Below are 21857 nucleotides of genomic sequence, written 5' to 3'. Positions count from 1 at the left end.
GAGTTGCCTTTGCTCCACTAGACACTCCTGCACCTCAAGCTGCTGAACAGGAACTACTAGCTAGGCTTTGGCCTAGCTGTTTGTAAGGGCCTGGCCCTGCCCCTTTTTGGTCATGTGACCAGCCTGGTTGCCCCAGCAACCCACATCTGTGCCGCTTCAGGGAGCTTCAGCAGTCCTATTCCTACTGCTAGTAGCAGGCACCCTGGTGCCCTGCTACACAGTGATTCAGCTATAGACACAGCTGTAAATGTTTTTTCTAGTACTTCAAGGTACCAGGTGCAACTTGTAAACACTGAGATGCTGGGGCAGATGGAGCATTCCACAGAAGCATGGAGGTCTCCCCATGTGCTCGGCAGTGAACCCAGAAATGGACCAGAAGTACTTCTCATCTCATCTGCCTTGTTGCTCAGTCATGAGTTTTACATCTCTATGGGTTTGCATTGGACAGTTCTTTTGATATTACTGAAGGCTGCCTTCTTAGATGTTGAAGTGCTGTCTTCTAAGCAGGTCATTTCTCATTCAATAGTTTCCCTATGTCAGTATCATTTTCATCAAGCCAATCTGGATATTTACATGTGGTGTGACTGAGAGTACTGGATGCAGCTGAGTAGACAGATTTTCTGAAGGATGCCTCGATGTTATTGGAGTTTACACTAATTTACACTACAGTAGTGTTACTACTTGGCTGCACAGTTCTTTGACAAATGCCTGTTTCACATTCTCCTGTTTCAATTTGGAGACACTGAGCGTTTGGGTGCTTTTTTGCATTGTGGTTGTCAACTAGGATGTATCTTGATATTCAGCTTGGAAACTATAAAGCCTGTGGTCAGTCCAGCATTCTGCACTTCTCATGGCCTTTGTGACTCTGACATCCTCTCTCTTCTCCTGATGATGATGTAATCCATGAGATGCCAATGCTTTGAGTGCAGGTGTATCCAAGACATCTCATTGTGGTTTGGCGGCAGAAGACTGTGTTGGTGATGACAAGGTGATGTTCGGTGCATTTCCTCAGCAGGAGAAGCCCATTGCTGTCTTATTTCCCAATGCCATTCAAGCCACAATGGTATGTTAGGGCTAGAAACCATATTGGAGAGGTTCTAGGACAAAACTGCAGGAGAGGAATTCCACAACTGTAGATGGTATAAATGCAATGAGCATTATATCTAAACATAAAATAAATAACGGAGTTGAGGACAGACAGGTAAGTGGGGCTAGAAGGGTTTCCTTTGCTTTAAGATGGGAGAGGTTAAAGTCTTCTTGTATGATGAAGGGCAAGTGAAAAGCTAAATGGAAGAAGTAGGGAAGGAGATGGCATGGGGTCACTGGGTTAAGGGAATGAACTAGAGAAGGAAAGAGCCAAAAAAACCCCTCTATATTTTTGACAGGAAGAAAGAAGAGGAGGCAAGCTGAGGAAGGAGGGAAGGCATTCTTATATTTTTGTCAGTGAAAGAAAGCACCAAGATCTTGTGCAAGTAGAGCAATGGAGGTTGAGAGAGTTTGAGGAAGTTGGTGGGTCGAAGATTCCCATAACTGGGAGAAGTACTGAGATGTTCTGTAGTGCAAGAGCACCAGCAGCAAGTGGATGATAGCACTGAGGCAGGGCAGGCAGTTGGCAGGCTGCCACAGAAGAGAGGGACAAAATGTCGAAGAGGAGGATTGCAAAGCATGAAGAAAAGGGGCAGAAAAAAAGGAAGAGAAGGACAGGCAAGAAAGTGTCAGTGCAGGTGGACTAATTCTTTGGTATGACAAAAATGGTGTCTGTCTTTATGCACTTTGGCATTTTCGTCAATTCTGGAGCTCCTGGCCATCATTCACTACTTGGAAGTGGCTCTTGTGGATCCCTGGCCTGGAAGCGACCAGGCCGCAGAGGGGTCTGGAGTGTGGAGACACGGAGCGCGTCTAGAACCGGGAACAGGGACGAGAACTAGACCGCCGCGGCGCGGAGGGGGCCTAGAGCAGGACGCGCTCGCTCAGCCTCGGGGAGACGCGAGCGCAGCGCTCCGCGAGTCCTATGCACTGAGGGGCCGCATTTTCTCCCGGATGAGCGAGGGGGCGGGGGGAAGCACGCCTGGTGCAAGGAGGAGACGTGTAGTGACCGGGGGGCGATTGTCAAGGGGCCAGTGCCACTCAAGCCTGCTTGACTGCGGCGCGCGTGCAGCGGCGCCAGCGAGCGCCCCATACCAGACGCCCGACGCCCCCCTCCGCCGCGGCTGCGTCCAGCTCCCCAGCCCCTTGCAGCCGGCAAGGGCGTGGCCAGGCGCGGGGCGTGGCCGCGGGGGGCGCGGTGCACGCCGGGAGGGGCTGTAAGCGCCCGCCACGCGGCCTGCCTTCCCGGCCCGCGACCTTTCACCCGGCAGCGCTCGGCCGCGCGACGCGGAAGTGCGATGGCGGCGGCGGAGGAAGCAGGAGGCGCCCCGGGATCCGCGTCCTCCGCTCAACGCAGGTTGCGCGTCCTCTCCGGCCACCTGCGGGGCTCCCGCGAGGCGCCCGTACTCCTGTCCGCCAGCCCGTGCGGGGCGCAGGGCGCAGCCGGGCTCCCGGGCCCTGCCACCATCCCCAAGAGGCGGTGAGCGCGGCGGCCGGCGGGAGTCCCCGCGGGGGGGGAGCTCGGGCAGCCCGGGGCCCGGGGGCAGGCGGAGATCTGTGCGGGCTCCTGGGAGACTTGGGAGGGAGCACAGGTGTCCGTCTGGGCAGGGAGGGCGCTGTAGCAGGGCTGTGCTGGACTGGGAGGCGCTGTCTCGTTCCCGCCCTGGGGGAAGTGAAGTTTCAAGCTGGAAGCAGGTGAGGGAAGAAGGGGCTGAGCTGTGCCGGCTGTGCCCTTCTCAGCAGCAAATCTGCTTGTCGACCCTTGTCCTCGCCCACTGATGTGGCAGGACAGCTGTCATTGTCTTCTCCCGGGGCTGGAGGGCCTGGTCCTCTGCACTTCAGGAGTTCCCACGCCGGGTCAGACCCCTCTGGCCCTGCGAGCGCCTTTCCTGGGGAGTCTCTGTAGGCAGGGGAAGCTGGGGCTTCTCCACTTACATCCTGGAGATCCCAGGGCGACCTTGGCTCTTGCTTTTGGAGATGTGTCCCCTGAGATCCCCAGAGGGAAAGCCGAGCAGGTGTTGCTAGGGCTTGAGAGGCTTGATCCTCAATGGGAATTCCTGGGGTAAGCAGCCTCAGGTCCCTGGGTGCCTGTCTTGGGTAGCTGGAGAGTGCAGGTCGCTCGGGGCTGTCCACACTCTTGCACCATAAAGCAAACAGCTGCTAGATTGTAACAAATTGATGCCACCTTTCCCGGAGCCACACCTGTGGCACAACAAGGGTGTCTGCTCATCCTTTGTGCCACTGTAAAAAGTTACAGTGACTCAAAGACAACATCTGCTTCCACCTGGTTGCTAAATGCAGCAATTGAGCATCAGACTGACAGATGAGTTGGGGACTTGGTTAATGCTTGTGAAACACTTTGAGATCAGCAGTGTTTGGGATGCCCATGGAGAAGTTGGGATGCCACCCTGTTGATCTGTGTGCATCAGAGGCTGGAGTTTTGAAATCTTCATCTGATGCTATGGAAACTTCTGCAAATGGCTTTAGGCACTGCTTGAAGTATTTTGGGGTTATCTAGGTTTTGTTGGCTCTTTTTGCTGGGATCTTGCTTACAAAACTATTCTCCGATCTAGTGTTCAAGAATAAGAAATAGTTGATATAACATAGCAGGCTGGGGCAAGGAGATAAGTTCACTTCCTTAAAGTCTTGATAATGCTTGCTTTCATTTGGCTGTGGGCTTGTTTATCTGGCTCTGTGCTGAGCCCAGAAGTTCTTTTGGGAAGTGCACCCCACCCTCTCCTCTCTCAGCATATATTAAATACCTAAAATGGGGTGATATAGCCAGCCTAGAGGGACCTTATAGTGTGCACCCCACTGTTGGCTTTAGGCTCTGTCTTGGACTGATTTAACTTTATTTGCTTATGGTCATATCTGGGTTTTGGTACACCATGAGCTAGACCAAGTGGGTGGGATCATAATTTAGTGTGGAGATGCTGTAGATAACCCTATAGTTGCAATACATTGTAGAATGTACGAACCTGATGTAAACTTGGGTGACTTATCAACTTGGCTGTAGTCTACATTAGAGAGTTTTGGCAAGCAGAGCTCAAGTTCTGCTTACAAAAAAATTGAGCTTTATTGACACTCAAAATTTCTCTGTGGTGTGAGAGGCTTCCTTCCTGCTGGCAGCTTACAGCACTTCTGCAAAGGGAAGTGATGTGTCTGGTAACTGGGAACATACCATCTCACAGTGCGTTTTGCACTCCGGTGATCTAGCTGCTGTAGCGCAGTTGCTCAAAAGCTTTGACAGCAAGTGGATATGCATGCGTGCTGGTAGTCTTGGTGGTGGTGGCTGATGTTTGTTGCCAGAATTTCTCTTGGCAGAGAATAAGTATAGGTAACATTGCATGAGAATAAGATAGAGCAGTGCTTTGAGATCCTCTCAAGTGACTTGAGGTGTGCCATGCAAACATGATTCACAAGGTAAGCCCACAGATTTCAGCTATGAATTAATAGTGTCAATAGCCTTCTGACCTGTTTTGGTCTTTTACTTCTTTGCAGGAGAGGAATTTCTCTATTATTTTTCTGTAGTCAAAAAAGAGTAGAAATTACAAGCTTACATTTTCCAAGAGTTGCCTTAAGTAGAAAAGAGAGTGCCTCAAATCTAAGAAGGTTGAGAACCGCTGAGTTAGAGGTTTGGTACTTGGACTACAATTATCTGTCTTCACATTAATGATATATGGTGATGTTGTTTTAATTGCACTCTATTTTTATGCCTCCAGGAGGTGACTGTTGACCTAAGACAGAGCATCCTGGTAGAGCAGGTTTCCTTTCCTAGGCTGCCTACTGTAGGATTAGAAGGCTGGAGGAGAAAATAACATTTCCCTTGTTGTTCTCTAAGCATTTCATTTACTTTGTTCTTAGAACGTATGGACAAGTCTTGCCCAGCTTCTCACTATCATAAAAATGGCAGCCATTCCATGCCTTGAGAGCATAAATATATTTGCATAAAATACATTTACTGGCAAGGATGAGTTGCACATCTAACTTCAAAAAGAAGTTGGAGTCTTGGGCAAGAATTATTTCAGTTGAGACTAAGGAGTGGAAGCCAGAGAAATCCTGGGCAGCGATTGTATTAGGAGCATTCAGGCATACCTGATACCTGGATTTGCTTACCATTTGATACATGGCTGTTTTCAATGCAGCAAGGACCACAGTTGTTAAAGGAATTGGGCATCACAGTTCAACAGGCTTGTATAGGGCAGTGGTGCTCAAAATACTACCATTCAACTCCAGTTTGCAGCACGTAGGGTCAGATCTGGCCTGTAGACTGGCTGTGCCCCACTCATCTGACCTGTGTGCTGGAAAGGTTAGGAGCTACATTTCCATTTTGTATCCTTTCAGCATATGCTGCCCTAATCAATTCTTTCCTCCTGTGCCTATGAAATATTTGCTTATTCTCTTAAATCAGCGTTTAGCCATTGTTCCTGGCATTCATGGAAGTGTTGGTTCTGTAAAGAATCAGGTCTTTGCTTTGGTGGCTGTATGTGATGCCTATAGCTTTTTCACCCATGCACTTTCAGTGCATCTTTAGTTTCCTTCTTGGCTTCCATTATTTGAACAGTTTCAGACCCTTGCTATTTTAGCTATTTAGCATTTCCTTGTTGCAGAAACATGACTTCAGTGCTTAGTTGAAGATTGGGTTAACTCAATGCGACTGTTTAAATATGTGCTTTTTTTTTTTGTCTAACCTGGCAGTGGACAAATATAAAACAAATGGCTTGTTTTGTTATAATCATTTTGTCAGATGAAAAAGGATTTGTTTTAATTGAAATCCTCCTAAGTACTTCCTTGAGTTGTAACTTCTCTATAAAGTAGATGTTGGGACTGTGATTCATGTCTTTGCCCAAGATTAGACTGCTATAGTGTGGTCTTTGTCTGGGTATGCTGCAAATCAATTTGGAAACTGTGAAGGTAGTACAGAATTGCAGCAGCTTTCTGAAGTGTTTTTAATGCAAACCCAGCACCAGTGCTCCACATTTTATGCTGACTCCTAGATAGTGTTTAAGCTGTTGGTTTTGAATGATAACGTTTGGAGTGACGTGGGACTTCCTACCTTGGACACCTGTTTGTATTGCTGTAATTGAAATAGGTGTAAGGCCCTTGAGCTAGAGTTTTAGGTGGAGTCTCTAGGGGCTCTTTGAGTGTTAAGCTTTATTCTTCTCACAGTCTTCCTCTGGAGTCTCAAATAGCCTCAGACATTTGGGTATTAGAAAATTCTCTGTTAGGTACCTTTTTAAGTAAAAACTGGCCTGGAGGGTTGCATCTTTTGTGAATCTTGATGTTAAATGAGAGCTATTGAAGAGAATCCTTGCAACTGATTGTATGCAAGAATCAAAGTTGGTAGGGTGCTAGTCAGGCTTTTAGATTGGCCTGTCCAGATCTGCAAAGGTTCAGAAACCATGTTACTTAATGGAAGGAAATATAATTATAGGAAACCTAGAGCTGGAAGGGACCAGCCTGGTGGACAGTGTCTGTGCTTGGTTCCTAGGCTCCAGAGCTGCATAAAAATTGAGCATGCCATCATGAGAGAGCAGTGCTGATGCTTGTACCCTCTCTTTCTATCATTGAGTTCAGCTATAGGGGAAAGGAGGGGATGAATGGCAGGAGCATTCACCTGCGCTGACTTGCTGGTGACAGGCTGTTCATACTGCCTTCATGGGCTGCATCTGACCTGGAGGTTGAACACCACTGATCTAACTTCCTCTCACACTTCCAATGATGGAGATTCTGCAACCTTTTTGGGTAGTCTGCTCTAATGTTAACTACCCTTACTTGGAGTGAGAAAATTCTTCTTGCTGTCCAACCTAAATTTCTCTTGTTGCAGTTGATGACCCGTGCTCCTTAGGCTACTTTTAGGGAATTGGACAGCTCCATCCTCTGTAACTACCCTTCAGGTATTTGAAGATGTCCCAGGGATGCAGGGTCGACCAAGGGAGAAGCCTCGTCCAGAGGTAGACCCCAGCTGAAAGTAAAAGAAGAAAAAAAACACTTACCTGTTGTAGGGGTCCAGAAAAGCGAGGAGGCATGCCAAGGAAAATTGCCCAAGCTTTTTATCAGCCGTGCCTATCTCCAGCTGGAGCTGGGTGACGTCACGAAGAGATATCACCTGGCAAAGATAAAAACCGGCCCTGAGAGCGCGGGAGAGAGGATGCAGAGTGCTGGAGGAGTGGCGGGGAACTGCCGAGCAGAGTGTGTGCAGCCACTGCGGCTGGCAGCAGCAGAAGCTATGAGTGATCTCTGCTCCGGGGAAGACTGGTAGAGATCAAAAGGGCCAGCAGTGGCAATGGCCGTAGGTGGCGTGGGAGATACCTGTGCCAGGGAAGACTGGCGGGGATCAGAGGAGCTGGCAAGGGAGCACCGGCCGGAGGTGGTGGGTGCCGCGACCCTAGGGAGGAGGCAGATCCCAGAGGGGATAAGAGAAACCCCAGCTGGGGTGAAGGCGTGGGTCCCAATTCGGGGACACATTAGTCTAGGGGCAATAGGGGTGAAGGGGGCATGGGATTCTCCCCGCGGTTGCCCCTCTTCGTTTCTCATCTTCGTCTCTTTCCTGTTGCGCTTCTTGTCATTATCCAAAACAGATCTCACGATGATAGGCTGAGAGCCATGGGACTCTTTAGCCTGGAAAAGCGTAGGCTCAGGGGTGATCTGATGGCCATCTATAAGTTTATCAGGGGTGACCACCAGGATCTGGGGGAACGTTTGTGCACCAGAGCGCCCCAAGGGATGACTAGGTCAAATGGTCACAAACTCTTGCAAGACGGTTTCAGGCTGGACATAAGGAAGAATTTCTTTACTGTCCGAGCCCCCAAGGTCTGGAACAGTCTGCCAGCAGAGGTGGTTCAAGCACCTACATTGAACACCTTCAAGAATAAATTGGATGCTTATGTTGCTGGGATCCTATGACCCCAGCTGACTTCCTGCCCTTTGATTGGGGGGCTGGACTCGATGATCTCCCGAGGTCCCTTCCAGCCCTGATGTCTATAAAATCTATGAAAATCCCTTTTTCCTTTCACACTGGGTTGTTCCTGTAGTGTGGGGTTTTCCAGTGGTGAGTGTTCTGTTCATGTTTTTCTTTCTTAGTCAGATCAATTTTGTTCCCTGCCTAGAGCAGGGTAGCCTAGCACAGCATACCAGGCTTGGAGAATTAGAGACCCCATTCAGAGATGGAAGACCACATGAGAATGCGGCAATGACCAACAGCATCTATCGTAGAACGAGCAGGGTGTCAAGAGGGACAGCTCCGAAGGCAGAGCGTCAGCAGACCTTCCGGCTCTGGCTAGAGCCCGAGGCACCCGTCCACGAGGGAGGACACATGGGGACTGAGGAAGATATCAAAAAGGGCTAGTCGCAAGAGATCCCGAGGCTAATCTCGTAGGTTGACATATGGCCGGAGTGTAGGGGAGGTTGCAGCCCCATAGGTATCTGCCAAGACATGTGACAGCTCCGGAGGCATCTTCAGAGGGGACCCACTCCACTGAAGAACCATTCGAAGTTGTGACGGGAGTTTGGGGGATACCCAGAAAGTTACTGAGGAGACCTCCAGGGTCTACACGAGGGTTCTAGGCAAACAAGACCAGTTACCTGGGCAAAGGCAGTGTGGGATCGAATCATTGAGCAGAGACAGGCACAGAAGACTTATCTGCTCTCTGGCTCATCTTCTCTAAACTGACTAATCCCAGTTCTCCCAGCCTTTTGTCTTGTATGTTTCTTAGAACACTAATCATTCTTGTTGCTCTCTGCTGGACAATTTTTCAGCACCTTTCTTGAAGTGTAATGCATGAAACTGGACGGAGTATTCCAGGTGAGAGCTCATCAGCACTGAATAATGGCAGAATCACCTCCATAGGCTTGCATGTTGGAAGTCATCTGCTACTGGCATTTTTTGTAACAAAAGCATGCTGTTGACTCATGCACCTTGTGGTCTACTGGAACCTCCAGAGCAATAGAAGTCAAAAGCTGTATTGCAAGAAGAACCTAGTTTTTCTTGTCAAAAACAAGTCAAATACAAAAAGTGTGACACATATACTGTTAAATGTAACCTTTTAAATATAAAACGAAGAAAGCTTCCTTGAAGTTATGCTACTGTGGTGCATATTACATCTGTATTGCAACTATCAGATCATGATCAAATTGATAAATTAAGTTAGTCTCAATATTTTGTTAGAATTGGATAATCAAATTGGTCACATGGATTGTGCCAAACCTTTTTGTTCCATGGCTGGATGAGCAGCTGCTGGACCATCTGTTGGCTGAATCCAGCTCGGGGGGGGGCCAGGCAGCCCGACCCTGATCTGTGTCCTGGTGGGGTGGAGGGACCCCTGATCAGGATGCATGCATTTGGGCGGGGAGGGATGGACAGCAGCCTGGCTTATCTGGGGCAGGAGGGGAGAGGGCAGGGGACAGGCTCTGCTCAGATCTTGCTGTGCAGCAGTGTCCTAGGCAGGGCTGCCTCTGGTCTTGCTGCCAGATTATCTGACCTGTAGGGATCCCAGCCTGGAGGTTAAGCATGCCTGAGTTGCACCATCAGATTTAATGCATTTTTCCAAATATAAGAATTGGTCCTTGGAGGTGCGGCTATAATTCCCAAATAATTGTATTAAAGTCTGTCTGACCTGTAATTTGGAGCTTAATAGACAATTTTCCTGTCAAAGCAAAATAGCTGATGCCCAATCATAACATCAGGTAATTAAGATTTCTGTTTTTGTATAGGAGGAGGCCTCTTCTGCTTCAGCATATTGGCAAGTAAATTCCATAACTCTTGCACACCAGTGTTTAGAGCTCCTAATTAGGTTTAAAGTCAAGACATTCGAGAATTAATGAGATTAGGATTGTCTAGGGCTGTTTGAGTGTAAGAACTTTCTAGAGCGTTTCTTATACTGACCTCATGAGTGCTTATACATAGGCATTCACATCACCATCTGAGAAAGGGGAAAATAAGGGTCTGGTTCCTGTAGTAGTCTGGATTCTTATGAAATAGCAGCTGGAAATACAGTGAACTGGAAAGCGGCACACCTCTTTGTTAGCAGGCTGAGCTTCAGGGAGACTGGACTGAGGCACTTGCAGTCCATTTGATAATTCGGAGTCCAAGGTGGATGACTGTACAGGCTCTGGAACATTAGTGTTCTATCTGGTAGGTCGACCAGAAAGGCAGAGCTGCTCAGTCTTCCTCTTGATTCTTGGGTTTAAAGTCTTCGCTTCCTGTGCTTTGTCATATTTCTTTTTCAGGGCGTCCCTTATGACACAAAGTCAGGTCACTCGGGTTTAGATTAGGTAATCCTTAACTATGGTCAGTTTTGGGGAAAACACCATAAGCAGTTGGCGTGCTATTTTGTGTTTTGTGTACCATTAAGATTGAGAACCCATTCCTCAAAATATCTAGTACATCCCTTGTGACCATGTTTGCTTCCTCAGAAGTGGTTTCATCTAGTTAGAAAAAGACTTGACAAAGTCTTATTGGAAAGTTTGAGACAAAAATGGTTTTAATAAATCTTCCCTGTGATTTGAGTTTCCAAAATTTCAAGTTAGGTTGTTATTCTCAGTGCCTGTTGTTTGGGAAAAATCTTTGTTGCTCAAATTGCAGCATTTCTCTTCTCTTTCTTTTCTTTTTGTTTTAAGTTAACAGAGTATTTAAGGTTTTTAAATAAAGTTCATGTCTCTAACCAACAGTTACTGGTACCTAAATTATGTATGTATGTTGTAACTAACTTTAATTATCCAAGGGAATGAAATTGTTTGTCATTGAGCAACCCAAGAAGAAGTACAAAAATCTAGAACTCTTGGTTCCAAAATGATACCTTTTCATTAGACCAACTGAGAAATTGCAAAAAACCCCTCTTTGTTGCAATTGCCAAAAAAAAAAATCTTCTTTTGTCAATTTCTCAGTTGGTCTAATAAAAAGGTATCATTTTGGAACCAAGAGTTCTAGATTTTGGCATTTCTTTTGTTTCGGACCAACACGACTACCACACAGATCCAAGAGGAAGTAAGCTTTCCTGATTGTTTTTACTGTTTTTTGTAGGGGAGCTTCCTTTTTGGGGTGAAAATATTGTTGACTCAACTCATCTAGTCTCTTGATGCTATGCTAAAACTACTAAGGCTGCCAGTAAGATGACTTGTCTTGCTTGAGTGTCAGCTACTAACCTAAAGTGAAATGTGAAACTTCTCACTATCAGTATATAGAACAATAGTTTCATAGTTGGTAGGGTTGGAAGGGACCTGAGCAGATCATCAAGTCTGACCCCCTCCCATGGCAGGAAAAAGTACTGGGGTCAAATGACCCCAGCAAGGTATTTGTCTAGCCTCCTTTTAAAGACCCCCAGGGTAGGAGCCAGCCCCACTGTGCTTGGAAGTTGGTTCCAGATCCTAGCTGCCATGACAGTGAAGTAGCGCCTCCTGATGTCTAGTCTGAATCTGCCTTCTTCTGGCTTGTGACCATTATTTCTAATCACTCCTGGTAGTGCTTGGGGGAATAGGGACTCCTATGCCTGCTGGTCCCCTCTGACTAGTTTGTAACAGGGGCCACTAGATCCTGTGGGCCACTAGATCCCCCCTCAGCCTTCTCTTGTGGAGGCTGAACAGGTTCAGGTCCCATAGCCTCTCCTCATAGGGCCTGCCCTGCTGCCCCCGATCATGCGAGTGGCCCTCCTCTGGACCCTCTCCATGTTGTTCACATCCCTCTTGAAGTGCGGCACCCAGAACTGGATGCAGTACTCCAACTGTGGCCTAACCAGTGTCACACAGAGGGGGAGGATCACCTCCTTGGACCTGCTTGAGATGCATCTGTGGATGCATGACAAGGTACAGTTGGCCTTCCTGAATGCATCCCTACACTGCTGGCCCATGTTCATTTTGGCATGAATAGTGATTCCAAGATCCTTTTCTGCCTCTGCACTGACAAGAAGGGAGTTCCCCAGCCTGTAGGTATGCTGCTGGTTCTTCTTCCCCAGGGACATCACCTTGCACTTGTCAGTGTTGAAACCCATCCTGTTCTCATCCACCCACCCCTGTAATCTGCCTAGGTCTGATTGTAGCCTATTCCTCCCTTCTAGCATGCCCACATCTTGGTGTCTTCAGCAAATTTGAACAGGGTGCTTTTTGCCCCCTCATCCAAGTCACTGATGAAGATGTTGAACAGTGCAGGCCTGAGGACCGAGCCCTGCAGAACCTCACTGCCCACATCCCTCCAGGTCGAAAATGACTCATCCACCACCACTCTCTGGGTGCAGCTCTCCAGCCAGTTGGTGACCCATTTGATTGTGTAGGTGTCGACACCACAGTCCCCCAGTTTCTTAATGAGAATGGGGTGAGAGACGGTGTCACAGGCCTTCCAAAAGTCCAGAAAGACTATGTCTACTGCTACCCCTGCGTCTAAGGATTTTGTGGCCTGGTCATAGAAGGCCACCAGGTTGGTCTGACAGGACCTGCCTCTAATGAACCCATGTTGGTTGCCCCTAAACATAACCTCCCCTGCTAGCCCCTTGTGAACATGCTGCAGGATAATTCTCTCAAAAAACTTACCCAGGACTGAAGTAAGACTAACTGGCCTGTAGTTTCTTGGGTCCTCCTTCCTCCCTTTTTTGAAAATGGGAACCAACCTTTTTTTGCTGTTACCCTAAATTGGCCACTGTGACAGAGTACCTTTGGGGTGCTCGCCACATGGCAGGGGCTGCAGTAGGCTGGGACAAAGCCAGCAGGGAAGGCATCCAAGTGAAGCCCCCCTGAATGTCACTCTAAGGGTGAAAATGTGTGGCAGAACACTTTTGGGGGTACTTGCTACTTGAGGGCTCACACAGGCTCTGAGGGGAGCCTGCTTTGGAGGAGCAGCAGGGGAAACCTCCCCCACGTACCATGTTAAGGGGAAAGGTGTGTGGCAGGACACTGTTGGTGCCTGCCACTTTAAGACTGGAGTCAAGCAGCCAGCAGGTGCTTGACTGTGGCGGCCATTTTAGATCTCTGTCTGCCCATGTAAACAGGGCAGTTCACTGCCTGGTGAGCCAGGCAGTAACATCGCCTGGCTGCAAGGCTCCATAACATCCTGGAGGTAAGGGCAGGAGCTGTTGGGGATGGCTTGGAGGCTCCTGGTCCTGGGCATGACCTAAAACTGCACCCTGCCGGGAGTGGGTGGTCTGGTGGGGCTCTCAGTGGTGCAGTAGCTCCCAGGAAATGCCAGGCCAGTTATCACCCCAGTGAAAGGCATGTAGGGGCACCTTAACTCTAGCCCTCACTTTTGGGTGGGTCTGGTAACATAGGAGGTAGTGGGGGCCAGGCACGGCTGCAGCCACTTGAACCCTGTGGGGTATAGAACCCTGAGGAAGATAATTGGGGTCAGGCATGGATATGGCCACCTGAGCCCACCTGGGAGGGAAGCCCCATGGCCCCAAGTGAGGGGGGCAGAGATGTGGGGCCCCAAGTGAGGCTGTGTGGAGCCCCAGTGAGGGGGAGGAGAACCAGAGGGCTGAGAGCCCAGTACGTTTTTTTATATATATATATATAGAGAGAGAGAGAGAGAGAGAAAGAGAGAGAGAGAATTGCCCCCAGAAAGGGCCAGAGTAAGCTTAGACCCATTCAGGTAATTGGCTGGTCACTACCCCGGTGAGGGTTGTGGGAAAGGCCCAAAAGACGGTATGTCTGCCACCCAAGGTATGAACTAGATAAAGCCTGTGGCCTAAGGGGCCCGCTCCAAAGAGGAGCAAGGTAGAATAAGTTGTTGATGCATGAAACCAACCCTGTGAGAGGGTGGAGTGTGAGAGGTCCTAGTGAGAGGAGGGCGGTATGAATGTGTGAGAGACTGAGACCTGACGACAAGGCCTAAGCTTGGTCCGGCTGTAAGCCAGGAGCACTGTGTCATCTGGATGCCATCTGCGAGGATTGGAGCTGCAGATAGTGCCCCTTGGCATCGCAGCAAGAATGGGCAGCCTCCCACCTTAATTAACATCGTAATTAATTAAGGACAAGTCATGGTAGGTGAGTCAGGTAGGTGGCGTGCCCGAAGACAAGTGGGGAAACTAACATTGTGGCTAGTTGGGGAGCCCCACTTTAACATAGCCACCCATAGGACCTCCCAACCTGGTGCTGCAGGGGCTGCTGGGAATGGAGAGCTGCAGCAGCAGCCTAGGGGCAGGGGAGCTGCCATTGGCCCCTTTGTGTGCTGCAGCCCCACCCATCAGTGTGAGTGCATGTGTGTGTGGGCCTTTGCATACCACCCTTTCTTTCAAGGGTCAAGGGAGGCTATTTTCTCACTAGGTAATTCAAATTTTAAAAGAGGTCAAAAGTTGTAGCAGGTGCCTGCTTCAGCAATGGAAGCTGTCAACTCTTCTGAAAACTACCATTTTCCTGACACAGTGGTCACCTCACAATTTTTAAACTTTTATGTTCACTGTAGAATGTTGAGCTACCAATTGTCAACTTCACACCTCCAGTTTTATCTGTCTTCCATCCTTGCATCCTGTAATTGTCTTCATAATACTTTTTGATGAAATGAATGTAATTTTTGATGCATATATAACTGCTATTTTGTATAATCAATCTCTTATGTTAGATGCACATTGTTAAATATGAAATGCTTTTGTTTAGGAAGGCTTGGTGGATTCTAGTTAAAGTTGACCGTTACAGGAATGTAAAATTGGAACTGTTTTTTTTTTCCTGCTTTATAATCTAAAATAAAACCTGAAACATTCTGATTTTTTTTTACTTAAATTGAAAAATTCAGTCTCCAAAGTGCCTTTTTTCGTAAGGAGTAAAAGTTGAGCATGTGAGGGTAACAAAATTATGTAATACTGCTTAAACTTTTGTTTTATATCATATTTACTCTAATGTATAATGACCCCCCCAATAATTAGATTGAATGTGTATGTATATGTATATAAAAAAAATTATAAATTTGTCATGATTTTCCAGGTATAGAATCTAATTATTGAAGGTTTGCCTTGAATTTGTCCTTTTCCCACTGCTACAGCAGGGAACATATTTAAATCTGGGGAGTCGGGTAACCCCCTTGCCCTCTTGTCTCTTCTTTCTTTCTTCTTCTCCTTACTGCTGGACCCATTTTTCCCTGAGCACATGGAAGTAAGAAGCAAGTTTGAAAACTCTGGGTGACACAAGATGTTTACTATGGAGCTGCCTAATTAGCTCTGCAGTAAAGTGTAAGCGTCTATATGTGTGGCCTTATTAGGTGGCAAGAAACTAATCAACTCTGCTGTAGCTTAGTACTTTTAAATACAAGTACTATCCTACAGCAGTGCTTAGTGTGCAACAGTGCATGTATAGACAGTGACTGGGCTGGGAGAGGCTGCCTGCCAGCCAGCATCCTCATGTTCCAACCAGCCCCTCTGCAGCGTGCTGAGCCGGGTCAAAGCAACCCCAGGCTAGCAGACTGACCTCCAAGGCTCCCTGCCAATTGGGCTGCTGTGACCCAGCTCAATGTACTACAGGCCTGGGCACGTGTAAATGCAGTGATTGGGAGCAATAAACTCTGGTGCAATATGTTACAGTTAATTTAGTGTGTAGGTATAGCCACTGACCTTGAAATAAAACATACCTGTACTAATTTGCATGTAGTACCTATAGATTTAACTTATCCAAAATTGAAGTGTTTGACCCCTTTTTGGAAACTGCTACAAGCTTTTAGCACAGGTACTCCACAAACATACTTTTAAGCAGTACTTTTATACCTACTCACATGTTGTACAAACTATGCATGACAGTCCAAAGCCAAAAGGCTCATCATTTACCATACATATATATAGTTCATTGGGCTGGGCCCCAGCAGGGAGCAGCATTTTGAGCTGCAGTGACTCCACAACTCAGCACTGTGTGTGTGTGTGTGTGTGTGTGTGTGTGTGTGTGCGTGTGCGTGCGTGCTCTTGATACAGGCCTTCTCTTCCCTCTGTCCCCCACATGCCCAAAGGAGCCATGTACTAATTAACTTCCTTAAAACTGGAACCAGGTGTTCCTGTCAGGAGTCCTGGAATGCTCCAAAAATGTATATGCGAGTGAGGCGTACTGCAGCCTAGCCTGCCTATACCTCATGAAAGGTGGGGCCACACTAATCCATATACAAGAGACTCAGAGGGGCATGCAACATGGGGATTGTGGGTGAACCCATGATATTTGCCACAAATTTAAGGCTGGTAGAGAAACAGGAACCACTGAAAATGGGAAAGAAAGGCACAGCTGAGCTGTGGGAGTAGAGGAATAAAAAATGTATGCAATGCAGTAGCTCCCCATGACTTGATAGAGAGTTTGTGCTGAGGTGGACTGAGCACAATGGGCATGTATCTTATTTAAATTGACTGTATTAACTTATCCTTGTGGCAAACACCATAACCACTAAAGCTGTTTTCTTACTGGCGGGGGATAATTGATTTTTCTGGTAAGAGCTGGTACTCTGGTAGAGGTAACACATAGTTAGTTTCCCATTTTCACTCCAGTGGGAAGATCTTGGCTTTATGTCTACTTTATGGAAATGGGAGATTCCTCCCTAGCTTGTTGCAATGGCCATAGGGCTGAGGACAAGCAAAACTCAGGGGCATCTGAACCCTAAGCCTCCGGGCTTGAGCCTCTACATAGGTTGCCTGCCAAAGTACTTGGAATCATCTGAAGCCTCAGGCAGAGATGGTGGGTGTTTGCCGGTAGTAGGACTACATATGGTTCTTGAATGACTCATAGATTTGGAATTGATTTGGCTGATTTGACTTGGAACACAGTTTTTTTTCTAAAGGGAAAAAGGTAGGTTCCTATCAGATTGTTGGCCCAATGTGGGCCATGTGTGTTATAGTTGCACTTAGTGCTGGTTGTATTTAATCAGTTTCATAATTGGTTTCCAAACTGAGCACATGCTGCTTTTGGCAGCAGTTTAGTGATAAACAGTGTATTCAATGAGGTTTCTATGTAGGCAAGTGCAAGACGATAGGCTTTTTTTCCTCTCATGCTGATTGGAGTGGAAGGGGGAGACGTTATCTTGTGTTTGAGAAAATATGGTACTACTTGAACCTCACCAGATTAACCTTTTTAAATAAAAGTTTTGTACCTGATAGAAGTGTTCATCTTGCACTGAACACATGTTGAGACAATCAAGAGACAAATGCTGCCACTTATGATGGCTATAATAAATAAGCAGGGAAAGAAGGGGATGGAGCCTGATGATCAGCTAAGCTAATTTAGAGGTTTTCAGCCTTTTTTTAAGAAGGGCACCCCTTCTGGTGGGTGTCCCTTCTAGAGTGTACCCCCTTCCAGATGGAGGGGTGGTTTGATGGCCGGCTGGGCACAAAGCTGGCTGTGTGGGAAAGTGGCACGTGGCAACGGCGTGGAGTGGTGAATGGTAGGGGGTGGGGAGCCTGCATGAGGTTTTTGCCGCCAAACTATTGTGTGGAAGTGAGAACCCAATAGGTGTCCTGATCCAGTATCTTGTGGTCCAGATAAGAGGGGTAGGATGCAGCTTTGACTAGTGAGGAACTAAAACTTTCTGGCTTTTGTTTCTTTGTTAACTAACTTGGCTTAATCTGCCTGGATCTTCCTATATGCAGTTGTATAGTAGATAGATTTTATTTTATTTTTACATCCATTGGAATGGATAACCTTGAGTTTTAAATAATTGGTGTTAATTTTCCATTTATTTCAATTGTTTTTTTAAAGATGTATTCCACTAATATTAGGGTTGCACCAATAAAGACTTTCTTGGCTGATACCGATGGCCAATTATTAACTAGCCATATCTACTGATACTAACCCAATAGCCAGTTTACAGGAATGCAGCCAGGCAGCATGGAGAGCAGTATCCTGCTAGTAGATCTGTGGGGGGAGGGAAGGGGAGTGGGGGGCGCAGATTGAGGCCCCCACAGTGAGGGAGGTAGTGAGGCAGGAACAGGCGCTGCCCAGCCAGGGCAGTGATTGTGACCCTATGGTAGGGCACTGGATGGAGCCATAGACAGCATGTGTGTGGGGGAGGCTGCAGTTCCCTGCCTCTGTGCACACCCCTGGGAGAGGCATGGGGGACATGTGGCTCCCCAGATTTGTGCATGGGGCAAATGTGGTCTGTCTGCTGTGGTCTTGGGGGTAGAGGCTGCACCAGTCTTTTCCTGGCAGGAGGGCTGGGCCAGGGCTGTGCTTGGGGTGGGTTGGGGCAGGTGGGCTCAGCTGCTGCACAGTGCAGTGCCCCAAGCGGGGGGGGGCCTGGGCTATAGCCCCCACCAAAATTCCCTATAGCCCCCCTGCCCCTCAGTGCCACTGCTCCCCTGCTGGCAAAAAGCCAGTGCAGCCCCTGGCCCTGAGCCTGCAGCAGGCAGCTTGCCCTCACCCCACACACATCCACGGGGGCACATGCCCCCCATGCCTCCCTCAGGAGGCCACTCAGCAGTGCGGAGGTGGCCCCCCTCCCAACCCCTCTTCTTGCCCCCCCCCCCCCCCATGTGCCCCAGATGAGCCACCTATGGCTCTGTCCCATGCCCTGCCCAGGCTGGGTAGCACTTGCCCTTATCCCATGCCTTCTCTCACTGTGGGGGACTCAATTTGCTCCCCATACTGCTCCTCCCCTCCTCTTTCCACCCCCGTGCCCCGACATACTGGCAGGACATTGGTCTCCAAGCTGCCACACTGCATGCTGCAACTACATACTTGCAGATGGCATTTATCAGTGACATTATTGACCAAAAAAACCAACTGCTGATAATATTAATTTTCCTGTTATTGGTCCTGATCTGATGTAACTGATATATTGGTGTACCTCTAATTAATATAACCATTAAAACATGTAGATTTACAATAAAATAGTCTTTATAATAGATCTGGTACATTATAGCTATATACACTTACTTTATAGTTGCAAGTTTTAATCATTGACAGTCCTTAGCATGCTAAAAAATGGAGGTGGATATAGTGCTCATTTCCTAGCTAACAAACTAATATCAAGCAACTGCATTAAGGTAGCAATTCCGATGTTCAAAATAGTTCTCTAAAACAACTTTATCAAATTTTATCAAAGCATGTTTCACACTTGCAATTAAATGGTGTATTGAATGGTAGTATTAACTGTAGTTGATTAATTGAAAAACTGATTAAGCCAGCAAAATTTTTAGGTACACATACGAAATGCAGATGCATTTTGTATTTCCTACATAGCAAACTTACTTTACTCTGTAGTAATAGTGGAGCAGATGTACAATGCTCAGCCCTATCGTGAAGCTGAGTAACTTCTACTTCTTAGTAAAGTTAACATGGAAAAATTTGTAGTTACTGTGCTATGTGGAAAGTTACTAATCAAAATTTGTCAAGTCTTCCTTGCCTACGTCCCCCTTCCCCTCCCTCCATAGTTTCATTCTGGGATCCACTTGCTCAATGGAAAATGACTCTCCCCACCACTTAATGGGCAAGCCTGTAATAATGCCTTCTGCAGGCCACAAGTTTGGGAGAATTAGCTCCACAGTGATTCTCCTTTAAAACATTTTGGTGTAGGTGATTGGATAAACATTGGTTAGGCATGATTTGGAAGTAGAAGCATTGGGGGCACTTACATACATGTGGGGAGTCTGCTCTGGTGCCCTGGAAATCGAGCGCGTAAATTGACATACATCAGTGGCACAGCATGCATCTGGTACAGAGAAAATGGCGGCGATGCGCTTTGAACTAAAATACGTTCTGTCCGCTTTAGTTCAAAGTGGACTGCTGCCATTTTCTCAGCGCTGACATGCATCACACCACTAATGCACCTGTTTCTGATGCAGTGCCAGGTGCATTTAGTTAGCGCAGCTCATTAATTAAGAGTCTTGCACTGCTTTGGAACCACATGTAAAAAATGCCTTGTCTGAGGCTGGGGATTTTGTCTTGTGCTGATGCTTCAAGGGGGCGGGTCTGATTTTAAATAATTAATTTTTATCAATTTTCCTATTGTGTATATTTTTTGTTGTTAAAGAAAGGTGCCTTTTCATTGGTTACTGTAAGAATTAAAATGTTGCTTTACAATGGAATACAGTTTTAACAGTAGATTTAGTATATACATTTCTTAGGCATGCAAACTAGATATATTTATTTAAAAATATATAGCTTAACAGTTGGATTCTTAAAAATACGACATTTTAGTATGTTGCAAAAATGGTGAAATGTATATTTCTTATTCACTAGATGATTAACTTTGCTCATATTGGTATCAAGCTGCATTAATGTGGCAACTGGAATTTAATTGAACTCACAAAACCAGCACTTAATATAATAAATTTGCATGTTTTGATTTTAAAAATTTCTGTATACAAAACATTCACAACTAATTTATTAAGTACTAGTATTAATTGTTATATTTTTAGAAATATGAACTGTGGTTAGTGAATTAAACCAATTATTTCAAGTCATTCTAGGGAAAATTTTCTAAAATGTCTAGGTAGAAGTCAGTTTAAGTTCCTAGTTGTCCAATTCTCTTTTAAAATGAGTCCTTTTTTTTACCTAAGCCATTTTGAACATTTTAACCCCCTTTCAAGTGTTTAGGACTCAAATCTCATCCACCTCCCTTTTTTTTTTTTTTATTCATAAACTGGGAGAGAAAAACGGGTTTTCCCGCTTTTTCAACTCCCAGTTGATTTCTTGTCTTTGACTTAATCGGTCTGCATGGAAAAAAAAATATTTTTGCACCTGCAGAAGAGGTTACTTCTGGTAAAAGCTAGTGTAACACTTCAACAGACTCTGTGGCCAGGTGCTTTCCTAGTGACTTTCACCAGTTCAGTGGTGTTACTTTCTTTAAAACATCCCACACATCAGCAAATGTGTACTGCTTCAATGGTTCACCTCTAGCGCTGAAACTTATTATGCTTGACATGATTAATGTGTGATAAGTAGATGCCTATGTCATAGAAACATTTTCCTCTTGGACGGTTAAGCCTGGTACTTTTTGTGTTAAGAATATTGTGCTTGGTGCATCCTTATTTACTGTATGCAATTTAACTTTGCCATTGGGTTTTCCTTGCTTTTAATATTACTTGGGGTTCTTTATAAATTTCAACAGCATCTGCAATACAGCAACAATCTTTCAGTATTTTGTCCAAGGCTATGGAAATCAGTTTTCATGTATTCAACATATCTTCTACTCTTCTTTCTAGTCCCACGTTGACTACTCTAGCTGATACTTCCATCAATTTTGTCATGATGTTCTTCACAGATAGTCATCAGAAAGGCCAGTTCTTAATAAATAGCTCAAAGCAGTCAACCACTGAATTCTGTCATACAGAGCATTGGCTTGGATCCCCCAGCTCTCTTCAGTGAAACTGAGGCAAACTGGTTGTTATGGAAATACCTTGCAATTTCAACAACGTTTTCCTTTATTTCTGGAGTATTTAAATTTTTGGCTAAAAGGTGTCAAATGCGAACTGCACCCGTATGTTGTAAGTTTCAGGTTTGCTTCATTGTCTTCTACATTTCTTTTAATCTTGGCTACATTTGCAGCATTATCTGGGACAAAACTACACATGTGACACAACTTTTTGTTTACAGTTTGTTGTAGCTTTTACATCTACTTCTAAATATTCTGCTGTTTGGGCATTTCCTGATGCATCAATTGAGATTGTTCATCTCAGAAACATCTTCTGTTGTCACACAAGCACATATTAATGGATTGTTGTGTACATTGCTCCATCCTTCAAGACTTTGATGAACCCTTTTATTTTCAGTGTTTTTTTTACACACTGTTCAGTTTCCTTCTTATGCACTGTATGCAGAAGCCTTCCAGCAATATATTTTGCTGGGTGGATTGTAATCTGGTTGTACTGATTGAACCATGCCAGTGCAAAGTT

The 21857-nt window shown here is 46.3% G+C and overlaps 1 protein-coding gene across 1 annotated transcript in view; it reads left to right on the top strand.

The window, feature by feature from the left end:
• The first annotated feature begins 2297 nt into the window (after positions 1-2297).
• The window catches only part of AGPS (alkylglycerone phosphate synthase), a 128400-nt gene continuing 108840 nt past the window's right edge, over positions 2298-21857 (top strand). The window contains exon 1 of the mRNA XM_090045377.1: positions 2298-2566. Within this exon, the coding sequence (XP_089901503.1) occupies positions 2385-2566 (182 nt within the window). The 5' untranslated portion in view covers positions 2298-2384. The remainder of the gene's footprint in view (positions 2567-21857) is intronic.

Source organism: Crocodylus siamensis, chromosome 4 (assembly GCF_052110815.1).
Source record: "Crocodylus siamensis isolate JL-2025a chromosome 4, ASM5211081v1, whole genome shotgun sequence".
Classification (NCBI taxonomy): Eukaryota; Metazoa; Chordata; order Crocodylia; family Crocodylidae; genus Crocodylus; species Crocodylus siamensis.
Note: the sequence above shows the minus strand (reverse complement) of the source record. Positions and strands in the feature narration are given on the sequence as shown.